This window comes from Nicotiana attenuata, chromosome 10 (assembly GCF_001879085.1).
Source record: "Nicotiana attenuata strain UT chromosome 10, NIATTr2, whole genome shotgun sequence".
In the NCBI taxonomy this organism is placed as follows: Eukaryota; Viridiplantae; Streptophyta; class Magnoliopsida; order Solanales; family Solanaceae; genus Nicotiana; species Nicotiana attenuata.
The window spans coordinates 41,606,927-41,627,997 of NC_031998.1; the positions used below are offsets into that span (position 1 = coordinate 41,606,927).

General features: G+C 35.8%; 2 protein-coding genes and 1 pseudogene across 2 annotated transcripts; 2 read left to right on the forward strand and 1 right to left on the reverse strand.

Moving 5' to 3' along the window:
• Positions 1,643 to 3,312, forward strand: LOC109233741 (annotated as a pseudogene).
• On the forward strand, positions 9,632 to 11,867 carry LOC109233374 (fructose-1,6-bisphosphatase, chloroplastic-like). Its single transcript, XM_019399226.1, has 4 exons — positions 9,632 to 10,287; positions 10,367 to 10,591; positions 10,925 to 11,431; positions 11,612 to 11,867. The coding sequence occupies exons 1-4, from the start codon at positions 9,844 to 9,846 to the stop codon at positions 11,681 to 11,683; spliced, it is 1,248 nt and encodes a 415-aa protein (XP_019254771.1). The 5' UTR covers positions 9,632 to 9,843; the 3' UTR covers positions 11,684 to 11,867.
• LOC109233373 lies at positions 11,869 to 14,998 on the reverse strand. Its single transcript, XM_019399225.1, has 6 exons — positions 14,784 to 14,998; positions 14,242 to 14,443; positions 12,408 to 13,236; positions 12,218 to 12,324; positions 12,065 to 12,124; positions 11,869 to 11,960 (listed from the first exon to the last, which is right to left on the reverse strand). Exons 1-6 carry the CDS (start codon positions 14,955 to 14,957, stop codon positions 11,932 to 11,934), a joined length of 1,401 nt encoding a protein of 466 aa, XP_019254770.1. The 5' UTR covers positions 14,958 to 14,998; the 3' UTR covers positions 11,869 to 11,931.

A 21,071-nucleotide genomic window follows, 5' to 3' on the forward strand; every position in this document is an offset into this window, starting at 1 on the left:
ATCCAAATCTGAGATCGATTACTAAAAAGTCAAAACTTGGCCAAACATTTCAAATTTAAAGCTTCAAGCTGAGAATCATTCTTCCATATCTATTCCGATTAACCCGAAAACCAAAACCGACGATTTACATAAGTCATAACACATCATACGGGGCTAGTCATGCCCGAGAACTGGCGAGCGAAGTGCAAAGTTCAAATGACCGGTCGGATCGTTACATAAGTATACATGAAGTTTTTGCCAAAATTTCGGAGTGCTAGTAACCCCTCTCCCTATAGTGCACGTCCGATAATATCACCTGCATATTACTTTTTTTTTTAAATGTCTTTGGGAAGTTTTAGCGTGGGAAGAGAAGTTAAACAACTTGTCTAAAAACTCATAATTGGAATCACTTGACCTGATAGGGTGGGAAAAAATTTTATATTAATGATGTATATAACTTAAATTTATACAATAAATATTACTCTATTATTTTTTTTCTCACCCGGTACCCGGTACCCACATTGGGGCTCGACTAATCCGGATTCGCGTCGGGACAGGGCTCGAACTCGAGACCTCTGGTTAAGGATGAAGGAGTACTTATCACTCCACCACAACCCTTGTTGGTTACTCTATTGTTTATGATATAGGAGCCAAGAAAGAAGTCTTAAAGTAATTATAATAAACCTAATCTAGATTCAAATTCTCAAACGAACACTAGACTAAGGTATGGCCTACACGTCTTAGCTATTTCTATTCTCCCATTTTGTCAATGAATTCTTTAGAAAACCCACTTGCACAATTATTAGACATGATCAGAATCAGAATTTTAAGTTAGTAAATATATCGTATATTATACACTCACTACTCTTAGTATACGATCGTGCATATACTTATATATATAATTCGAACTGAAAACGGTACTATCCTAGGCGAATAGACCGTTGTCATTACACTCCAAGGTGTAGAAGTTTGTCATGGACCATTATAAAATTGAGATAATGGTATCCAAAAACCCAAGTTATTATATTGGATTTATTCTGCAGCCTAAGATCAGAGAGATGTGAATTCTGAACTCAGCTCAAAAGCTTAACCACGAATGCCAGGATAAGTGGGACCCTCTTAATTACCAGCCTTACACTTTATCCCACATTTGCCAACTTTAAATTGAGAGAGAACAATCAATTATAAATACTTTTCTGTGATTAAAAAAGTTTTAGCTTTAAATTTTTCATTTATGGTCATCGAAATGGTTTGTATCACAAGTTCTCTAAGTATACATGGTATATATCAAAAGTTTTTCTTTCTTCTCTAAACTTCGTGTCAAATTAAACATTGTCTATAAAATGAAAAGAATAATGAAGTATAATAATAATAGAAGTATTTTAATAGGCGATAGAGGAGACCAATTAATTGAAATTAAGATTAGTTGTTATTATCACGCTTTAGGTAGGTAGGTTAATGTTTAGTAGTAAGTCTTTTAGTATGATTAAAGATTGAAAGTTTAACTAGTGAGAAATGAAACAAAATATAGACAACGAATATTCAATATTCACACGCACAGTATTAGTTTTGAATTGAGAGACAGTTGTTGTAGTAAAGGATGAGAAAGAAATTATTGTGATCACAAATCACAGGCAAAAATCAAAGTAAAGCAAAATTACCAATGGCAGTTTCAACTTCAAACCTTAGCTTCTCTAGCTCTCATTCCATTTCTTGCCTATCTCTTTTTCAAGTATGTGCTCTACACAAAAAGACTTCATTTTTGTGCACCAAAAACAGCATAAAGAGAAGCTATGGATATGGAGGAGTGAGGTACATGGTCATTAAGAGTAGTGCAGCAGAGGCTATAAAAACCAAGAAACAGAAGCTATGACTAGCTGGTTACAAGATGGGGTTATTGATTCTCAACTTACTATTGTTATTTCAAGTATTTCTATGGCTTGTAAGCAGATATCTTCACTGATTCAGAGAGCTGGCATTTCAAAACTTACTGGAGGTCAAGGTGCTGTTAATGGTGAAGGAGAGGATCAGAAGAAGCTTGATGTTGTCTCTAACGAGGTTCATAACACATTCTTGTATTCAAAGTCCACTGACTCGACTAATTCGAGTTTGTGCCAAATAGGCCTACTGAGGGGTAAACCGTCGAACCAGTGGCAGTAGAGGAGAGTTACTATGGAAACTACATTGTCGTATTTGATCCTCTTGATGGATTATCAAATGTTGATGCTGCTGTATCTACTGGCTCTATCTTCGGAATATACAGTCCAAATGATGATTGCCTCGTTGATCTTGAAGATACTACCATGGTACTAACTGGACTACCTACATATCTTCTCGTACCTTCCATAAGGGAACTTCTAAAATTAGCTCATAACATCCAGGTTTTATTGGTGACAATGTGGTTTAGTCTCAAAAATTCCAGAGTCAAGAGAAGTAGGATCTTTAAATGTTATGCTTGTTATATCTGCTAGATACTTTGTCCTATAGTTATTTGCATCTATTTAGTTACGAATTGTGTTAGAACGATCATCAAAATAGTTAACAATCGAATACATGTCCAAAATAGCAGCTTGACAATGTGGGGCAAAGGTGCATAGTGAATGTGTGCCAACCAGGGAACAACCTTTTAGCAGCAGGCTACTGCATGTACTCGAGCTCTGTGATTTTCGTGCTCACGTTGGGAAAAGGAGTCTTTTCTTTCACATTGGATCCAATGTTCGGAGAATTTATTCTGACTCAAGAAAACATTCAAATACCAAAGACCGGAAAGATCTATGCGTTCAACGAAGGAAACTATCAGCTATGGGATGACAGGTTAAAGAATTACATCGATCACTTGAAGGAACCCGGTCCTAATTGTAAGCCTTACTCGGCTAGGTACATTGGCAGTTTAGTTGGTGATTTTCATAGGACACTTTTATATGGTGGTATATATGGTTACCCGCGAGACAAGAAGAGCAAGAACGGGAAGTTGAGACTTTTGTATGAGTGCGCACCCATGAGCTTTATTGTAGAACAAGCTGGTGGCAAAGGATCAGATGGCCAACAAAGAATTCTTGATATTCAACCAGTTGAGGTGAGAACAAACTAACTGTTACATTTGCTGTTAACAAGCAAAATATGTTACTAGTAGTTAATTTGGTTTCTTTTGTTTCTGTCTTTGCAGATACATCAAAGAGTTCCATTGTTTATTGGAAGCACAGAAGAAGTTGAAAAATTGGAGAAGTACTTATCTTAATGCAGATGTCTTAGTGACTTTTTCAACCTCTTTAATATTGTAAGCACCAAAAGCAGTAAATTTGTATATTAATTCAAATAAAAGCTGTAAATTTGGTGAAATTACAAGAGGGGGCTAAATTGTGGTCTGTTAAAAACTTAGTCGACTAACGGTGATTTTAGTTGACTAGATCGAGAGCAGAAGTAAAGTGACAGCAAACAAACAGAGAAAGACACACAGCAATTTTATACTGGTTCGGTACCGACGTGGTACTTACATCCAGTTTCCCTTGGGTCGCAAGGTTTCCTTTTAGATCTTGAGAGAATTACAATAGGGATGGTTTTGATTTGTTCACCACCAACGAAGTACAGTAATCAGTGAATCTTAATAATGACACAACTCTCTTTTGTGTCTTAACTCTTCCTATCTTTTGAGACACTGATAAACTTCAGATTACAGTGTTTAGGCTAAGAAGTAGAGAGACTTAGAAGACAATATATGTAGTTGCGTAAGTCTTCCAATTGAACCAAGCAGCCTTCTTATAGAAGAAGGAAATAGTCGTTGAGTCTTGATGAAAAATAGAGGCACGAGATCTTTAAAAGGATTTGACCCAAGGGGTGCCTCTTCGAATTCTGCTCTTTGGGAAAGACCAGATTCGATCGTGACTTTCCTTTGTCACAGCTTTCATTTACGAGACAACCAACTCCCATACTTTGTTTCTTTCAAATTGATCTAGTTCCTCTTTCATAGCACCTATCCAATGTGAATCCTTCAGAGCTTCATCCACCTTCTTTGGCTCAAGTTGAGAAATAAGAGTCACATGAGATTTATTCTTCTGGGATCTTCTTGTAGTGATTCCTTTATGTGGATCTCCTATAAAAAATTTGTGAGGATAGCCAGGTTCGCCCTTCCATTCATTTGGTGTGTTTGAAGGAAGAACTCTTTCTATATTAGTCGACTAGTCTGTTTGAGATGGTTCGTGAATTTCTACAGATTCTTCAGCTGGTTGAGTTTGTTGATCAGCTGACTCGCTTTGATGATCCTTTCCTGCAATGACAGATTTAGGGACAAAAGGAATTTCCTCATCTTCGGGAAGTTTTTCACTCCTTGGACGAGGGTTAGTATCAACAAAAACAACATGAATTGATTCTTCAATGCAGAGAGTTCTTTTATTATAAACTCTATATGCTCCTTGAAGGAGAGTAACCAAGAAATATACCTTCATCACTTTTAGGATCGAACTTACCCAAATTATCCTTTCCATTGTTGTGAATGAAACATTTGCATCCAAAGGGGTGAAAATAGCTAATATTGGGTTTCTTACCATTCCACAGTTTATATGGAGTCATTTTGAGAATTGGTCGAATCAGACACCTGTTGATAATATGACATGCTGTGCTTACAGCTTTTGCCCAGAAATGATGAGCTAGGGAATTTTCCACAATCATGGTTCTTGCCATGTCCTATAGGGTTCTATTTTTACGTTCTACCACTCCATTTTGTTGCGGAGATCTTGGTAAAGAAAAATTATGAGAGATTCCTTGATCGTTTCAAAAGTTTTCAAAAGCTCTGCTTTCAAATTCTCCTCCATGATCACTTCTGATAGAAGAGATGTAATAACCCTTTTCTCATTGAACCTTCTTATAGAAAACTTCAAAATTCTTTAGAGCATCATCTTTATGACTTAAAAACATAACCTGGGTAAATCTAGAAAAATCATCCACAATAACAAAAGCATATTTTCTACCACCTATGCTAGCAGTTCTAGTTGGACCAAATAAATCCACATACAATAGTTGAAGAGGTTTTGAGGTGGAAACAATATTCTTAATTTTGAAAGATGAGAGAGTTTGTTTTCCTAGTTGACAAGCATCACAAATATGATCCTTTGAAAAATCTAGTTTAGGAAGTCCAATGACGAGGTCATGTTTAGAAAGATTTTGAATAGTACGCATGTTAGCATGACCAAGCTTTCTATGCCAGACCCAGGGATCATCAACTATAGAAGCAAGACAGATTTGATCCCCAAGATTATCTAGGTTGCTAATAGTATAAACATTTCTATCTCTATTACCTGAAAGAATGACTTTACCTGCTTCATCTTCTATGAACCAACCATGTTTCTTAAAACGAACCTCATAATCATTGTTGCATAGTTGACTAATGCTGAGAAGATTGTAGCCGAGTTCATCAACCAGGTAGACTTCATCTACATCACATGTTGGGCTTAGACAAACTTTTCCAACACCAATTTCATTTCCTTTAGATTTGTCTCCAAATGTAATTGTTCTTCCATCTAGTTTAGTGATTGTTTTGAACAATTATTTGTCACCAGTCATATGTCTGGAACACGCGCTGTCGAGATACCATTTTTCTTTTCGATTCTTCTTGCGGTGTTCCTGCAAAACAAAATTAATTGTTTTTAGGTACCCAAGCTTGCTTCTGTCCTGAAAGATTAGACTACTGAGTGTTAGTTTGGTTTGAAGATTCGGTCGTCAGACCCATCTTCTGTTATCCTTAAACCTACAGCGATTTGAAGTGTGGCCCTTTTTTCTACAATAAAAACAAGCCTGCATTGGTTAGTATTATGTCCATTCTTACCACAGAAGGAGCACCCATGAGATTTCTTCTGTTTGTGATGAATAGTCTGATTTGATTTGACTGAACTATGACTAGTAGATTTCTGCAATCCATTCAATTGTAGTTGAAGTTCATTTACTTCTTCCTATAGCATATCACGTTCAATTTCACAAACTTCTAGCTTCAGAGCCCATTCTTTCTTTTCTCTTTGAACCTTTCTGAGTTCATTTAGAACTCTTTCAATATCTGCAAGAGCAATATCAACGAATTCTTGGAGTTCATAACAGTTAGGGCAATTTAAGGGACGTGCCTCACTAGTTCCTTCATTTGCCATGAGACCAAGTTGATATGAGTCTTCTTCTTCATTTATTCCTCTGTTTCCTGAGAGCCTACGCTCTCCTGATTCTTCATTGCTATCATCTTCTATGGTCATGAAGCACATACTTGTAATTTCTTCATGATCAGATTATTCTTCATCACTCCAGGCTCCAAAAGACTTCTTCCTTTGAAGATTCCTGCTCAGCTTCTTTTTTAGTTCTGGACAGCCAGCTTGAATGTGTCCATGTTTACCACATTCGCAGCATCTTCCATCATTTTTATTGTTTATCCTTCCCTTTCTGAAGTTTGGTTTACCTCTTCTGCTATTTCTGTTTTTCCTCATCATACTGGTTACAACTTGAGAAAGCATGGCTAAGTTTTCATCTTGTTCTCCTCCTTCATTTTCTTCTTCATCCTCTGGTTCAGCCACAGTTGCTTTGAAAGCGATTGTTTTTTTCTTTTCTTGTTGAATCTGTCTATCCAAGTGAGTTTTCTCAAAAGCTATTAGATCACCTCTGAGTTCATCATATGACATTTTATCGAGATCCTAACATTCTAGTGCGATGACTTTTGGCTGCCAAATCGTAGGTAGACTTCTGAGAATTTTTCTGACTTGTTCTCCACTTTTTATTGTTCTAACAAAGGATTTCAGATCTCCAAGAATTTTGTTGAACCTGGAGAACATTTCTTCAGCAAATTCTCCATCCTTCATTTAAAATAGCTCATACTTTCGAACCAATAGATTTATCCTTATTTCTTTTACCTTGTTTGTCCCTTCATATGTGACTTCCAATTTATCCCACATCTCCATAGCAGTTTCACAGCTTGAGATCTTTTCATATTCTTCACCACAGATAGCATTGTACACAAATTTTTTGCTTTGGCATTTACAGTTATGACAACAGCTTGCTCATCAGTGTAATCACCCAAGTCAAGTGGATCAATGGACACTATAACTTGATCATTTTCGTCTTTCCTTGGGGGAATTGGAAGATTTTCCTTTTTGATCACTCGCCAGACTTTGATGTCACAAGACATGGTGTTTGTTTCCATACGCACCTTCCAATGAGAAAAATATTATCCATTAAAGTATGATGATCGAACTTAAGAAGTTTCCTCTTGAAATAGTGCACCAAAGAGTGTGTTTGATCCCATGATTTTTTCCTCACTAGCTGTTAAGCAAAGTTTGTGAGCCTTGCTCTGATACCAATTGAAAGTACAAGAGGGGGGGTGAATTATGGTATGTTAAAAAATTAGTCGACTAACGGTGATTTTAGTTGACTAGATCGAGAGCAGAAATAAAGTGACAGCAAACAAATAGAGAAAGACACCCTGCAATTTTATACTGGTTCGGCACCGGTGTGGTACTTACATCTAGTTTCCCTTGGGTCGCAAGGGTTCCTTTTAAATCTTGAAAGAATTACAACAGGGATGATTTTGATTCATTCACCACCAACGAAGTACAGTAATCAGTGAATCTTAATAATGACACAACTCTCTTTTGTGTTCTAACTCTTCCTATCTTTTGAGACACTGATAAACTTCAGATTACAGTGTTTAGGCTAAGAAGTAGAGAGACGTAGAAGACAATGTGTGTAGTTGCGTAAGCCTTCCAATTGAACCAAGCAGCCTTCTTATAGAAGAGGAAAATAGTCGTTGAGTCTTGACCAGAAATAGAGGCACGAGATCTTTAAAAGGATTTGACCCAAGGGGTGCCTCTTCGAATTCTGCTCTTTGGGAAAGACCAAATTCGATCGTGACTTTCCTTTGTTGCAGCTTTCATTTACGAGACAATCAATCATTTGACTGGGCTTTAATTGAGGAAGCTGAATGTGGGAATAACTTCTTGATTGGAATTTGATTGCCTTGAATGAGACCGAGTAGATCAGCAGGCTTTTGGTTCCTTCTATAGGTCCATTGATTTAGCGATCACACCTTTAGATAGCTTCTCATTGCTTTTCTTTCCTTTTGATGAATCCTGCGAAATAGAATAGTTGAACATTGTCATCATTAAAACCTTGAAATTTAACTTAACATTTGTATATAGCACAAATGCCTGAATAATTATAGGCTCTTGAAAAGCTATGCAGTGATTCAATTCACTATACAATTGGAATTGAGAATGTGTTCATATGCAATATATCTTTTTTCTTAACATAGGGTTCAGAGAAAGGCCACAACCTAAGTAGGTAATAGTGTAAAAAGCCTACCCTAATGCAGGCATTAGTGGTTGCTTTCACGGGTCGGACCCCTAACGTACAGGTCACCCCCTTCCAATAGACTAAGAAGTGTTACCAAATTTTGGCTTTAATGACAATGTTAGAATATGAGCTTCCAACACAATTTAAAACAATGAATTAAGTTAACTCAAGCCCTTTACTAAATTGTGAGATACTCCTTTAGGATTGAATCCATCGTTCTATTTGTATTTGAAACGGAAAAGGGTCAAATATGTCCTTATACTATTGAAAAAGGTTTAATATTACCCTCCGTTATACTATCAGTCCAAATATACCCCTAACGTCATACTATCAGTCCAAATATATCCCTGACATCATGAAAGTGGTACAAACCTACCCTTCCTCCGTTAATTGCCTTCCCTATGAACACATTTTATTGCTACCTCACCATTTCACCCTGTTTGCAGCTACCAAGTTCAATTACTTTAAAGTTCTATCATTATTTTGAAGACTTCACTACCTCTACTTCCTCTTGCTTTTCAAAATACTTGTTGCTTCTCCGGCCGATACTGGAATTGTACGTACCTTTCACTTGACCTTACAATTTTGTGTTTTGTTTTGCTTTTCCTTGTTTTGTCGCTGAATCTGTAAGACGTATTTAGGGAAAATTTAGTACCACTTTTATTTTAATATAAAACGTAAAGAGAGAAAAAATGGTAGCCTTCCAGAAATGTGGTTGAAGAGAAAGAAACAAAAAAAAAATATTAACTCTCGTGTCTAGGTTGTTTTTCTTTCTTACCATTGTCAATTTTGAAACCTTAAACTTTTGCCTGTATCTTTGCTTAGTTTGTTATATAAAACAAAATGTATTTACATCTGTATAAGCATTAATTTTGAATAGCAAAATCAGAATTTTCTCGATTCACATTGTTTCATATTATCTTTAGTTGTTAGCATTTCGTTTGATATAGTTTGTTTGTATATCTATGATCTGTGATTTTTCTTCAGATGAACGGGAAAGAAAGGTTGTGGGGAAGGGATGAAAATGGGAGTATAATGGTGAGGTGGCAATGAAATGTTGCAATAGGGAGGTAGTTAATGGAGGAAGGGTAGGTTTGTACCACTTTTATGATGTCAGGGATATATTTGGACCGATAGTATGACGTTAGGGGTATTTTTGGACTGATAGTATAACGGAGGGAAATATTAAACCTTTTTCAATAGTATAGGGGTATATTTGACCCTTTTCCATATTTGAAATGATGGACTTCTTCTTTGATAAAAACATGAAAATTTGTTTTCAAAGTTTCCTTTTTAAGTCCAAAGAATTCATTCTTCCCTTTGCAATAAAAGCATTTAGAAGTGAAATCAACTTTCTGTTGGGGTTGTAGGGACACCATTTTCATCCCTTAGATTTTCAGCCGCATATCTTTTGATCTTCAAACAAGTTGCTCTTTACTTTTTGGAACTTTAGATATTATCGTGACAAATCATGTTCACACAATTGTCAAAAGGGAAAAGATAAGCTGGCTATTCAATAGTCAATTCAGAGAGACAGAGAAGAAAGAAATGGCTGAAGCTATTCCAAGATTTACTTGGAACACCAAATTCTCAAGCTCTTGTTCCATTTCTCGTCTCTCTCCTAATTTCCATCTCCTTCCCACCAATACCAAGAGATCACAACAGCTAAATAATGGCAATTCCAATTCTAATTCCAATTCAAGAATTCGATGCGAAGCAGTGGGCGTGGAAGGAGCAAAAACAACCCCAACACAGATCAAGAAACCGATAAACCGATATGAAATGGTTAACTTGACAACATGGTTGTTGCGGCAAGAACAAGCAGGAAATATAGATGCAGAATTAGCCATAGTTCTTTCAAGCATATCGTTAGCCTGTAAGCAAATTGCTTCACTTTTACAAAGGTCAAGTATTGTTAACCTTACTGGAGCTCAAGGCACTGTTAATATCCAAGGTGAAGATCAGAAGAAACTTGATGTTATATCCAATGAGGTTTGTTGCTTTTTTACCTCCCAACAATTAGATTATTTTAATTTTAGTGCACTGAAAAATGATGTTTGAGTTGTTGTAGTTGTTCTGTAATTGTTTAAGATCAAGTGGAAGGACAGGAATTATAGCATCAGAGGAAGAAGATGTACCAGTTGCAGTTGAAGAGACTTATTCTGGAAACTATATTGTAGTGTTTGACCCCATTGATGGATCTGCTAACATTGATATTGCCTTAACAACTGGATCAATATTTGGAATTTATGGTCCAGATCAACTATGCCTTGTAGATATGGATGATGATTCCACGGTAATTCTCTCACAATTTTAACATGAAACTTAGGTTTAACAACTACGCCTCAATCCCATGCAAGTTGGGATCGGCTGTATGAAATATCATTTCTATTGTTGCTTTTCATCTTCTTCAGCCCAGAGGCTACCGGAACACTCTCTCTGCCTTCTAAGGGTAGGGGTAAGGTCTACGTACACACTACCCTTCCTAGACCCCACTAGGCTTGTTGTTGTTGTACGGGCATCTAAGAGGAAACTTAAATCACCCAGAAAAAGAAGTCTTGTTTCTTCTTAACATGAGGAGCTTTTGGATTAATTTGCATCTCATGTCCAATAATTCTTGGATTTTCAGATAGACCAAGCCAGGGAGAAGTGTATCGTTAGCGTTTGTCAGCCAGGGAGCAATTTAGTAGCAGCAGGATACTGTCTTTATTCAAGTTCAGTGGTCTTCACACTTTCAGTAGGAAATGGAGTATATGCATTTACTTTAGATCCAGCATATGGAGAATTTGTTTTGACACATGAAGATATCAAAATACCAAAGGCAGGAAGAATCTATTCTTTTAATGAGGGAAATTATGATCTATGGGATGAGAAATTGCAGAATTATCTTGACCACTTAAGGCAACCAGGTCCAAATGGCAAGCCATATTCAGGCCGTTACATTGGTTGTCTTGTGGGTGAAATCCACAGAATGTTATTGTATGGTGGTATTTATGGTAATCCTAAGAACAAGAACGCCAAGAAGGGGAACTTGAGGCTCTTGTATGAGTGTGCTCCAATGAGCTATATCATAGAACAAGCCGGTGGCAAAGCGACAGATGGCACCCAAAGGATACTGGATATCATGCCTGAGCAGGTAAATTTGAGAACCTCTATTCAAGGAGAGCAAATTCAGATTCTTTAACAACAATATGGTTGAAGATTGAATTTACACTTGGTTCACAAATGATGTAATATAAGGAATGGTTCAAGTATCATAATAGTGTATTTTTTCTCCATGAGTCCAAAGGACCTTAATTACTTTTCTTTGTTGCAGATACATCAACGGACGCCTATTTTTATTGGAAGCCCAGAAGAAATTGAGAAGCTGGAAAAGTACCTTGCCTGAGAGCTATCCAATTTCATTTCATCCGATGAGATGCAAGTTATGTACAATAGATATTTTAGTGTATCAAACACACAAAATGTACCTAGAGGCTTCTCTGTTACTCAAATCCATTACTAATGAAAGAATAGTGAATCTTAAAAAGGTCATTCTATTGGGTTTCATGAATCAAGTCAGCTGTGATGAATTCTAGCATGTCAGCTTCCCTATCCATCTGTCAAAGAATTTAGTCAATTTCTTGCACACGAGTTCTAATTTCTCGAGCTTCTGTTACTCTTAACTGCAAAGACGATAAAGATATAGAATCAATTAGTCTTATGGACTCTACTAGCTGTTTATACAAAATAAAAAGATAAAGCTGAAAGTGAAGCAACTACCACTTACCAGGACTTACAAGCTGGACACGCTTGGTAACAGATTTCACGGTTTTCACAGTATCTGAACCTGAACAATCAATGACAAAATTGAAAACCATTATCATCACTTTCACAGAAAAGAAGTTCACATCAAATTGCATAGTCAAAACTTTTCTTTTACCTAGCAAACTTGTATCTTTCTCCGAAAAGACTTCAGTAACTGTCGATGAAATCTGTGATGTAACTTGGTTTTCATCATTTTTGACATTTCCAGACTCATATGGTGACCTGTGCATTAAACATAAGATGGCAATATATTAAGGATGCAACAAGAAACCTTTCTTCATAGACAAAAAAGCAAGAACTTTTACCCTGAAAATGAATCTGGAGAAAAGTCCAGTTTGTCCAGGCAAGAATAATCAATCCCTTGTTCATCAATGTCAAAATCACGCAGCAGTTCAGAAAAACTAAAATTTGCACCCAGAGCATCTAAGTTAGGAAAATCCAAGTCAAAAATATCTCCTTCCTTCTCAGACTCAGATGTCGAAATCATGTCAGGAATTTGTGGCATCTCTGAACAACTTGGAATATCTGAGGCATCAAAATCCAACCTACCTTTTACTTGATCTCTCTTCACAGGCCTCTTCAGGTTTGCTTTAACTGGTGAAGAATTCGAAACACAGTGATTTCTTTCTATGGAATAGTATGCTATTTGTTTGGTGGGGGTCACTTGAATTGTCTCTGAAGAGATGACCATGCGGTTAGTCGACATTAGATGAGAGGGAGTAGCTTCTTTGCTGAAAGTTGCTGTTGAACAAATATCTGGTGGAGAGATAGTTTTATCAATTTGGGATGAAGATTCTATTGGAGGTGTCTTAGGACCAGCAGAATTAGTTACAAGGGACTGAATGGGGTGGTTGAACAAATACTTGTCAATGTTAGATCCTTGGACTTGTGACTTGTTTGGTTCATCAATGGGATCTGATAACTGAACTACAGAGCTCCTCATAACATTGTTGTACTGATTGGTGGGCGACCGAGTACGAGATTTCTTGGCAGCTGTGGAAGCATATGAAACATCCTTGGACCCTTTTCTTTTTGAAGTTGTTGGGATGGAATTTGGAGAAGAAAATTTCATGGTATCTACGGCAGTGTTGGAAGGCATTGATGCTGACATAAGAGCTGAACCAGAACAATAACCTGATAAATTTTATAACAATAGAAGTCAGTGCTAGAAAGCATGTAATACTATGGATCTAAGGAATTGATTGTTTCCTGATGCAATGGATAATGGATTATTATCGTATCTAGGAATGATGCGAATTCAATCCTGTCCGATTAATAATGGTGCTATATCCCAATCTTTTCTTCAAGGGCCCGCACTTTTATCTGTGAATATATGTCCACTCCACAACAATAAGACAAGCGCGCTGAACTTTATTGAGGAGCCAAATTCAGTGAGTAAGACATCAGATAAATTTCTTACAGCCTATTATTGCAATGGACTAATTTGACTATCACATCAGTGTACATAAAACAAAGACTTCTTTGTGTTAAAATAAACTCTGGTTGAGTGAAATAGTTAAAAGAAGAAGAAAATCAAACTTAAGTTCATCAGTGATAAATGTAAAACCACAATACACATTTCAGTCTAGATATGAGGTGGTAGCTACTGATACAAGCATAATACAAAGACAATAGGAAACATCATAATAAGTGCGCCTATAACATCGTGTTTGAAGTTAATACACAGATAATGTGTGACATTATCTTAAGGTCTTAATGATTTATAAATATAAGGCTGTCCCTATATCATATAGCTTTAGTGATGCCAAAATTGGGAATTTGAGACTCAAGGTGGCATATCCTAACTCCTAAGGTCTCAAGGATTTATGTCTATAAAGTTATTCCGATATCATATTTACTCAGGTGATGCCATAGCTGGAAATTCAGGACCAAATAAGTGATTTCCAATCTGAGACCTTGAAGCTCAACAAATTAAATAGTAGTAAACAATCTGAAAAAAAATTATTTTTGTTGGATGCAAACATTGTAGGCAAAATCTTGGAGCAACTAGCTCACAACTGTTAAGCAAACCACTATAACACTATTGAGACAAATATACTAACAAACAGATAAGCAAGTATATATATTATGCTTTGGGGAGGACAGTTAAAAATAAAAATAAACAGACAAAATTGAAACCTGCTGATTTGGGCATTGAAGAAGCAGGAATTGAGGGAGGTGGTGTCACATTTGCACTTGCATTATAAATGTTCATAACACCTTGCATCCCCCTAAGCAAATTCTGAACCTGCATTTTCTCTTGCTCTAAAAACACTTTCTGCTCTTTCAATCTTATGTACTCATCCAACATTGCTCCTAAACTCAATAAACTCCTCGGCGCCTATTCAAAAAATCATAAAACAGAAAAAAAAATCGTTGATTCCTGGGTTCTATATTGAAAGTATGGAATCTAAAATGTACATCTAACACTATATTTAATAGAGTTTAACTTTTGTACATTGACGATGTAAAAATTATTTACACAATCATGTCAATTATTGGATAATTAAGATAAAACTCTTAATAACTGTTACTAATAAGTAATCTGGGGAAAATGGTAAGAACATGCAATCATAGGTTAAAATTACTTGATAGTGCAAAAAACAAAACAAAAAATTAAGTTTAAGCATATATATAACTCAAATCCATAGAGAAATGTGCGAAAAATGTGAAACGGGTACCTCATGGATGGGAGATTTAGAGAGTAGATGTGAAGCTTCGGAGCGAAAAGTGGAGCGGGTTTCAGTGAAATGGTTATCAGAAAGGTAACGGTCGACGATGAAAGCAATTTGGACTGGAGTAACTTTGCCTTTGCCTATGTTTTCAGCTCTTCTTGATTTGCTTTGTTTCGCCATTTTCACTTTCGGCAGATCGTAAGAAGCAGAGATTGGGGAAATGAAACGTGTGAGGAAATTGGGAGGGAAAGTGTATATATTAGTTAGAGTTGTGAATGGGAAGGAGGGAAAGAATGGGAGAACGTGGAGGAGACGACAATAAGCGCGGGACTATTCGAAAAGTGGTAAAATAGAAAAGGGCGGTAAAATAACAAAAGAGTAATTTATTGTTAGGGCCTATGGTATAGTCATAAATATAGGTGAAATTTTCATATTAGTCTCTTTAAGTTTGTTGATTTTAATTTGGTGGGTTCAATTTTTATGTTTTACCACTATACCCATTGCATATTAAAAATTAGGGAAACTACTAGCTATGTTCATTTATAAGTAGCTCATTACAAAAATTGGTCAATTCATAAAATATTACTAATATTAGCCAAATACTACTAATATTAGCCAATTAGCTATTTGTAGCAAAATTAGGTCAAATTTTTGCTCTCTTTTGAGTGGGTGCCATTAGAATAGATTGGGTACATCTTAAAAAACTCAAATCTCAGTTTTGGGATGATTTGGTGAAGTTTTGAGGTGGTTTGAATTGAAAATTCGAAGTAAAATCGAACATGAAAAAAAAAAATGATATGTGTATCATACTGTATATCATTTGTGTATCACATATATATCATATTTGTATCAATTATGTATCACATGTATATCCATGTATACTTGTGTGTGAGATACATGCGTGATACATGTGTCGCATAAGAACTTTTTTGAACTCGATTTAATTACGATTTTTGATACAAAATCAGTCCAAATCACCTCCAATCTTCCTCAAATTTTGTATATTGACTTATTATATGTTTTCAATGAATTTCAACTATACCCATTGAAAAAAGTTCCTTTTTTGCTTAGATTTTTGGAATATTGTATTTTTTTTAATTTCATCACCTTATTTGCTACCTCATCCATAAAAGTTCCTTTCGTCTTGCATCTAATGTTGCTAATCACGCTTAAAAATATGGAAGGAGATTTTTGCATGTGATTCTTTGAGATAAAGAACCTTATTTATTTTATTTTCCAATTTTTATATGTGCTTGGCTAGTTTTGGTAAGTTTATGACTAATGGCTAGAGGTTAGTAAGTTGAAATTTATATGGGACATTTGTGTAAGTTTCCCAAAAAATTATAGATTCAAAAAATATACTAATATTTATTGAAATTTTGATGATCTTCACATATTAAAATTATGGGTGCAGTTGAACCCGTAACTCACGAGCTACATCTGCCTTTGGTTGTGTCACATCCTTTTTAAGGTTGAGGTATCACTTATCATTTCTTGCTTCTTCTTTTTTTCTTTTTGTAGTGAGATTGAATTCGCACAAAAATATTTCAGAACTAACCTTGTGTAATCTAAATTATCGAATGCTAAATTTTGTGAAACAAATGTCCTGCTTAATTCTTTTTATGTTAAACAGTTTTGTGTTAGACTATTTACGTCTTTTTGATGATAAGATGTGGTAATAAAATTAAGTTTCTCGTACAATTTTAATATAATTCAATGATGCTGGCATAAGTTAGATTGAAGTATAAGATTTTTTTTTTCATGTATACGAAATGTTACATCTAAGCCAAGATACTACGGTGAGACCTCTCTATAGCAGCATCTCTTTATAACAACATTTCATTATAAAAGCCAAGCTTTTTCAGAATCATTTGTTATGTTATGTTATAATATGTGTTCTCTATCACAGTACTTTACTATAACATCAAAATATATTCGGAACAAATGAGGCCGTTATAAAGAAGTTTGACTGCATACGAATCTGGAAATAAGTTTAACAATAAAAATTGCAAATAAAATTCACCTATTACAAGAGTGAAAATTCAGTGACTTCTTATACGAATTATGTTTGCTTTGTGGAGATGAAAATAAATGTATAGTGATAGACTGAGATCGCATATGTTCATTCGTATCACATCGGACTGCTAGATCTTAATTTTAAAACCAATATGATACTCTTAATTTGATAATTTTGCATGAAAAATACAGCTAAAATTAATTGCCACAACACCCAGTAGTTGATCCTCTGTATACTTAATTCACCTGATATTGTATTATTGTTTAAGCGGGAAAGTGCTTAAAGTACCCCTATCGTATGCTAAATGGTTTATAAAAAAAACCCTCGTCCATCTATCCGTCTGAAAATATATAGGACGTTAAGTCTATTGACAAAATTACCCCGCGACTAACGGCACTTCATGTGGGCCTCTCATTAAATGATGTGGCATTCTTTCATTTGTCCACGTGGCTCAGTGGGGTTGAAATTGTATTTGGGTATTTTCGACCCATTTAACTGATCCGACTCACTCCTTTTATCTTATACCCAGTCTTTTAACCCTATACCCACATATTTTACTCGTCTTCTTCCCCAATTTAGAACCTAGGTCATCAGGTTGCTCATATAATCTTCTTCCCCAAATTTTCTCTTTTTCAACTAATTAATTCTTGTCTTTTTCCTTCGAATCTTGTGGTTGGCTGTAAAAGTTCCGCCTTTATTGAATAACAAAAAATTTCAAATGTCTGAAAATTCTATCTCTCCTGGTTCGTCGCGTCATTGTGGTTGTGGTTTAATTGCAAATCATTTTGTAGCTAAGACTCATTTGAACGGTGGTCGTCGATTCTACAAATGCCCTCGTTTTGATGAGGAAGTTTCATGTGGTTTGTGAGAATAGCGGGATGAAGAGATGCCACCACATGTGACGATGTTAATCCATAACTTGAAAACTTTATTGAAGTCAGTGAAAGTTGAAAGAAATTAACTGAAGAAGATGGTGTCTAACTTGGAAGATGTTGTTTCTGCGAAAGACTGAAAATAGAGAAAATAATTGAAGATATGGAGGGAATTAATTCAGCAAACTTAAAGAAGGTCGCTAGGATGGAGGATAAACTACAAAATATGAAGTGGTTTATTGTGTTTTCTTGGGTTGTCTTTGTGTTGGTGCTAGTTTTCAAGATGATGTAGTGTAATTAGGTTATTTTGTAATTATGTCGATGTTGTAGTTTGCAGATGTTTATCGATTTGGTTCAGATGTTGTAATGCTGCATTTGTAATGGTTCTCTGTTGGTATGAAATGAAGTTTTTTACCATTCTTTTCACTCTCATACAACATTTTGCATAGACGGACAATCACTAAGTCAAATAGAATCATCTCTTATAGATAGACAAGAAGAACATTGTCATTAATCGAGCAGCAAACATATATTGTTTTAAGATTTAAGCCCAGCAAAATATTGCTATTAGACAAGTAAATGTGTTATCCAAAAACCTGTTCCACTATCACAATATTTACTTGTCTAAAAACCTAGAACATGAACAAACATCATGTGTCGAACAGTCATGCAAAAAATGGATTTAAATGTATATTACATTCATCATTCCTTGTTACACTACACCCCTTGCCCCTCTCCTTGCCTCTTCTAGCTTTAAGTTTACCAATCTTTTTCTCTTTCACACCCAATAGTTGAGTTGTTGTCATTGTCTCCTTCCCCTTCCAGGTAGTTCTCTTTGGGGAGTATGCAGTTTTGTTGGTTATGAGCTACCAGTGTGATCACCTGTGAATGGTATCTTCCTAGTCCCAGAATTTTGTTGATTCTTATGTTGAAGTCTAGTCTTATTATTAGAGACAACCTTAGGCCTCAAAACTGGGTCAGCTTCTACACCAAAGTCTGCTTGAATAAGCCTTCTTCTGGTCTAAATATTCTGAGTTGCCTGGGTGTACTGACTGGAGTGCTGACTTGGCATCCGAGTGTAGTGACTGGATTGTTGACTTGGCTGCTGAGTATATTGACTAGATTGCTGACTTGGCATCTGCGTGTGCTGACTGGAGTACTTACTGGACAGCTGACTTGGTTGGCTAGCCTGACTTGGCATTTGTTGGTCTTGTGCTTTAAAACTCGGATTAGGAACCATGAAAAATTTCGATCCTTGGTCCTTAGTTGTCTAAGTGTGGTCTTGCACATTCTTGGACTGTAACTATAACCAAATATATTGTAAGTACAAAAAGCAAATTGTAAGTATAAACAGTAGATTGTAATTATACCTTATTGGCTAATGGACATCTTCTTTTATTATGGTTTGGCTTGCCGCAAAAACTACAAGTCATTTGAAGACCCTTCCTAGATGTTGACCATTCTCCTTGCATTTTCCTAGCTTGATCCTTCTCTCTTAACCTTTTCACTTTAGGTCTGCCAATCATCTTTGCTAATGGTGGCGGTTTCATGGCTTGGTGTGGCTCAACTTTCCAGAATTTTTTACCTCTAACATGTTGTAGTTTGTGCTGATACACCAACTGCCAAGCTTGTTTGGAATACCACTAGTGAATCCCAGGTGTTAAGCTTGTTTCTTATAGTTGAATGCCCTGATAGCATGAGCACAAGGGATTCCAAACAAGTCCCAAAGTGTGCATGTGTACCTTTGTTGCTCCAGAATCACTGTGTACCTGTCTTCACCTTCACTTATTTCAAAACCCCTATCTCCATTGAAAATTTCCTTGCACTTTGAAGCCATCTCTTTATAATCATTGTATAGCTCTATTGCATATGGGTTGTATTCACCTCTCTAACTGCTAACTTCATCTGCTTTATCCTTTAGTTGATTCATCGCCTTCAATTATCAACTAGTAAACAAGCAGTTAGTCAACAGTAGACTATTTAACAAGCAGTTATCAATTAGTAACATTCAAACTAAATCTATCCTCTAAATCAACCTTCATCTCTTTAACCTTAAACTTATGATTATTTTGAATCTTTCTCTTAAAATAATGTGCTAAAGCAGTAGGAGTAGCTATTTTGTTCTGAAAAAGTTCACCGCATTCATGTCCATCCCTTCAAGTTTTTATCTTTACCGCTTGATCTCTGTCATCCTTAGAAATAAGATATTTAAAGGGACACCCAACATGACACTTGTACCTAAGTCTTCTCCTATCACTCTTATCTACCTGAAGGCCCCTCTTATTAGAAACAACATAATAACCAATAACCTCCTCAGCTTCAGCAAGATCTATGAAAGTCATACCTTTTTTCAATGTTTTATACCTATCAAGTTGGTCAGTTACCTCACACTTCTTCTGCCTTTCAAATAAACCTAGGGCATCACTATCATAATCACTATCAACACTTTCAATATATGTATCATCTTCACTACTATCATAGTCAGAAGCTACATCAACATGTACACTATGTGTTGCTGTAAACTAGGTAAATACAGGAACATTTAGAGTATCATCCAAAAGGTCTACTCCAAATAATTGTACATCAATGAAACCATCACTAATTAGAGCTTAAAACTTCCTAATCCCTTCATCCCCATCCAACAAAAAATACCTGCCAGATGGGTCAATAAATACTAACTATTGTACCTCAACAAATTCTATTACTTCAGTGTATTCTTTACACAAATCAATATAAGAGAGGTGGTCTACTTCATAACCACTCAACATGTGCACATCTTTCTTAGCATAAGACAGTATAGGTTCCAATACCCACTCACCCCCAAAATTAAATAAAAGTTCACTTTATCCACCATCCTTCCGAGAAAATCACATGCAACAACCAAAAAAAAGAGGCAAAATGGGACCACATCAGCTGTATTCAGGGCTTAAACAATAAAAATATAAAGATATGAAACCCCAGCATCAATTAACTATACAAATCGACAAAAACCCTACTTTTAATATATAGAACCAACACGACAAGGACCACCAAAAACAAAAGTAACATAAATAAATCTAGAAAGGTACAAAAAATAGCTCACATAACATAAAAACATCACATGCAAAAGACATAAACTTGTCAGTTCTCAAATATTCCCCAACCCTATAATTTAATAACTTAAAGTTGTAAATACTTACTTTAATCGAATGATATTGCAAGATAGTACTGGAAATCAAAGTTGTTCCTGTTTTGTGCGCGCCAAATCGGACCAAACCACGAATCCTAAAGAAACCCTAAAATCGCTATTTGATGATTAGATAAAGGAAATGAGAAAAATGGTAAAAAAAAAAAAATGAGTGTTTTGTCGTTGGTATAAGGTAAAAGAACTGACCCACATAAAAAAGAGTGGGTTGGATTGGTTAA